The sequence below is a fragment of the Silene latifolia genome, unplaced genomic scaffold (genome assembly GCF_048544455.1).
Source record: "Silene latifolia isolate original U9 population unplaced genomic scaffold, ASM4854445v1 scaffold_75, whole genome shotgun sequence".
NCBI classification, from domain to species: domain Eukaryota; kingdom Viridiplantae; phylum Streptophyta; class Magnoliopsida; order Caryophyllales; family Caryophyllaceae; genus Silene; species Silene latifolia.
In genome coordinates this window covers 2,342,408-2,346,714 of record NW_027413661.1, presented here as the reverse complement: position 1 = coordinate 2,346,714, position 4,307 = coordinate 2,342,408, and the positions used below count along the sequence as shown (strand labels likewise).

The 4,307-nt window shown below is 34.6% G+C and overlaps 1 protein-coding gene across 1 annotated transcript; it reads left to right on the top strand.

The window, feature by feature from the left end:
• Positions 1-2,368: 2,368 nt before the first annotated feature.
• LOC141640274 (uncharacterized) lies at positions 2,369-3,412 on the top strand. Its single transcript, XM_074449125.1, has one exon. It carries the CDS (start codon positions 2,369-2,371, stop codon positions 3,410-3,412), a length of 1,044 nt encoding a protein of 347 aa, XP_074305226.1.
• The last annotated feature ends 895 nt before the right edge of the window (positions 3,413-4,307 follow it).

Sequence of the window (4,307 nt, the reverse complement as noted above, 5' to 3'; positions counted from 1 at the left end):
TATATTTATTTAAATTTTTGCTTAATTTGATTTAGGGTAAGCTTATTTCGGGTTATATGCAACTGGTTTCGTGTTTTTCTTTTGGATTTTGATGGGGTATATGCAATTGTTCTGTATTGTTGTTCTTTTAGATTTAGGGTAAGCTTATTTCGGTGTGTATTGTCACTATATTTTGGTGTTATACTCATAATAATTATCGTTATTATTGAATTCTGTTCTCTTAATTTTTTTAATCATATTAGGGCTAGGTAATTTAGTTTTCTAATGGCGTTAGGAATTATGGTTGGGGGTTTTTAATCATATTAATTGAAAATTTTAGAGTAGGATTTGGGACCGGAGATGCATCTGTTTCACTCCCTCACTGCCCATCTTTACTTCCATTGTCTACAACTGAGGTGGTATAAACTGTTAATCTAATTCTAGCTTTGCCCTCTTAGATTGCCTGGGTAACATATTACAGCATGTACAATAGGAGAAAAGGGAGAGTACATGTTTTGCTCTCCATTTACATAATCTTCTTGAAGAGTAATTACCAAACTTTCACCTATAATATGAAGTCTCCTACATGCTCTCCACCTCATTTTTATTGTTCAGCATTAATTGGGTATGTATAGAAAGGAGATATAGTAAGTTAGTAACACACAACAACATACCTTATCTTCGGTGTCATCTCTCAATCATAACTTCATCAGGAGCCTTTGTTTGTTGTATCTTGTTCAATTATATTGTTCTTCCCTGTCTTAAACAATCATTTCTTCTAAAGCATGCATGCCTACCTACTGTTAAGTGACAAAGCTTCAAATGTGAATTGGTAATCTCACAAGTATTCTGACACTTGAATTTTTTTTCCCGGATAAATGTTTGATTCCTAGGTTGCCCTTCTTTTGTTTCACCGATTCTTGTTTAAGACGGTTTTAACTTAAGACGACTCTTGTAACATATTAAAATAGAAATGGAAATGAAAAGCCGTGGTGAGGCGACTTAAAGTTTATACTAGTGATGAATTATATTAAAACTTTGTGAGTTTTCAGTTAAGGACTTAGAATGTAACTCCGTTAACTTATTCTTAGTTATCAATTCTCTAGTGTTATCATGGTCATAAGGAAAATCTGTCAAAAAATTTCAAGCTGAACTTAGAGAGGTCCAAAAGTTCATCTAAGCTTAAACTAGATTATAATCTTGTCTTCTTGAAACCCCTTTCGCAATCCATCGTAACATTTGTAAATTATATTATTTTTTAAAGAGCATAGTAAGGTCATCCTAGTTTTTCTTCATTTACGATATTTCACTAAATGAGTATGTTGTATCAATTATTTTGTCATTTACGAACTACTTGTATATTATTTGTTCAAATATTATATGACAAAAGTAGAAACCATTGGAACTTAAGAGGTAGAATCGTATTTAAAGTTTTGGTCGTTAATATGTAATCGGCTTACCGCAACGGTCTATTTTTGGGTCTAACGAAGTTTGAGTCGAATTTTTCAGATTTTACTCACCTTAGTTTTGTCGTTTGGGCCTCCAAACGGTTTATCATAGCGGTCAAGTTTGCAAAATTTAGTTGATTATAGTCTGTTATACATGTCTAACGAGTTTAGTGAGCTAAATTTGAGGCTGGTACACGATTTCGGTAAAACGTTTTAAGGGTTACACTTTAGGGGGAAAAATGTTGGTTTGAATATGAGTGAATTCTAAATTTTTACATTAACTTAGAGTAACCCATTTTATAAAAGAATATTGATTTTACTATTCACTTCATCAAATTTTAATCAACAAATTTGTTTTGAGGTTAACAAATAGCACGTGCAAATTTAGCACATCGTCACTTTTGGCGTATTACTTAACGGAATATGGACATGAGGTCCTTAACGGAAAAGAATAATAACTTAGGTCCTTATATGAAAAAATAAGTAAAGTTTAGTCCCATATCTTATGCTTAACTCGCACAACCATGGCCTAGATTGTAATAGAAATAGTCAACTTTATTTTTAATGCATTTTTGCTGTAAATGCTTCAAATTGAGCAGTGTTAACACATGAATCAAATGTATCTTGGTATTGCGTATTAAAAAAAAGGGGGAGTGACCGAGTCTCTCTATCATTTCTAGTCTTTAATTTAATTACTTCTATAACCTTAATGAGCTGTTCATGAAATTAAAGGTCCACACACTTACGCAAATTCCTCATATTTGACATTTTTTCAAGATTTTAATTGGTTGGCAATCATACTATGTTATTTGTTGATTAAATGTGTTGTTCTTCAATCTTTTATTGCTGTAGTAATAAACTTTCTTTTCTCTATGTTATTTGTTGATTAAATGTATTGTTTTTTTATGTTTTTAGAGATGGACCGAAGTTGGATGTATAATATGAAACGCTCTACTCTCGAGTTTAGGATTTTAGTGAAGGAGATCTTTGTGAAATGTGCGGCTGAGAATGCAATTAAAAAAGGAGAGACACGCATATTATGCCCTTGTATTGATTGTGAAAATTTAAAGAAAGTTTTAACTCCTGATATATGTGTTGAGCACTTAGTTTTACGTGGGTTTATGAAAGACTACACACGTTGGATATTTCATGGAGAGTCTATCGTTTCTACTCAAACTGAAGCGGGTGGAGAAGAGAGAGCAACATTTGTTATTGATGATGACGATATTCAAAGGGATCGGATAGATGACTTGATTGAGGATGTGCAAGTTAATTTTGAGGATGACCAAAAGGTTTTGGAGAGTTTGCTTAGTGATGCGGAGAAACCTTTATATCCTAACTGTAATAAATTTACTCGATTGTCTGCAGTTATGAACTTGATGTCTTTAAAAGTGGAAAATAAGTGGAGTGATAAGAGTTTTACATCATTATTAGAACTCTTAAATGACATACTCCCGGAAGATCATGTTCTTCCGAAATCCACTTATGAGGCTAAGAAAATTATGTGCCCAATAGGATGTGACTATGAAAAAATTCATGCATGTCCAAAAGACTGCATTTTGTACCGCAAAGAATATAAGGATTTGCACGAGTGTCCTAAATGTGGTACATCACGATATCGATTAAAAGATAAGGACGATGATTCTCCACAGAAGAAAGGCTCTGCTGCAAAAGTGGTTTGGTATTTATCCATAATACCAAGATTTAAACGATTATTTGCCAATCTAATTGATGCGAGGAACTTAAGGTGGCATGCCGACATCAGAAAAAAGGACGGTAAACTTAGACATCCAGCAGATGCCCCTCAATGGAGAACTATTGATAGAATGTTTCCAGAATTTGGTGATGAAGCTAGAAATTTACGACTTGGCCTTTGTACCGACGGGATGAACCCATTCTCTACTTTGAGTAGCCAACATAGCACGTGGCCTGTCCTTCTTTGTGTTTATAACTTGCCCCCTTATTTGTGTATGAAGCGCAAATAATTGATGTTGTCACTTCTTATCCAAGGACCAAAGCAACCGGGTAATGATATAGATGTATATCTAGAGCCCCTCATTGATGATTTGAAATTACTGTGGAATGAAGGAGTAAAGGTGTATGATGCAGTTGCCAAAGAAGATTTCACCTTGCGTGCTATGTTATTATGTACCATAAATGATTTTCCTGCATATGGTAATTTGTCTGGTTACTCAGTGAAAGGGAAAAAGGCATGTCCAATATGTGATGACGCAACCGTAGCTCCTCGGCTCACCTATAGCCGCAAGAATGTTTATACTGGCCATCGAAGATTTTTGTCTCGATACCACCCTTATCGTAGGAAGAAGAAGGCATTCAATGGAGAGAACGAGAGTGGAATGGCACCTATTCCACTAGAGGGAGATGAAGTATATGAACAAGTCAAAGATATTAGTGTTGTTTTTGGAAAGCCTAATAAATTTGAAAAGAATGCTAAATATAAGAAGAAGTCTATATTCTGGAATCTTCCATATTGGAAACACATGTCAGTGAGACATTGTATAGACATCATGCATGTAGAAAAGAATGTTGCCGAAAGTCTTATCGGGACTCTGCTTAACATTCCAGGAAAGACTAAAGATGGCTACAAGGCAAGAAAAGACATCGAAGAAATGGGAACAAGGAATGAGCTAGCACCTCAAGAGAAAGGGAAACGTGTATATCTTCCTCCCGCTTGTTACACATTGTCTAAGATGGAGAAATCTATTATATGTGAGTGTCTTCGTGGCATTAAGGTACCACATGGATATTGTTCAAACATGAAAAATCTTGTTTCCATGAAAGATTTGCGGCTGATTGGACTAAAGTCTCATGACAATCATGTGCTAATGCAACAATTTTTACCTGTGTCGATTCGATCCG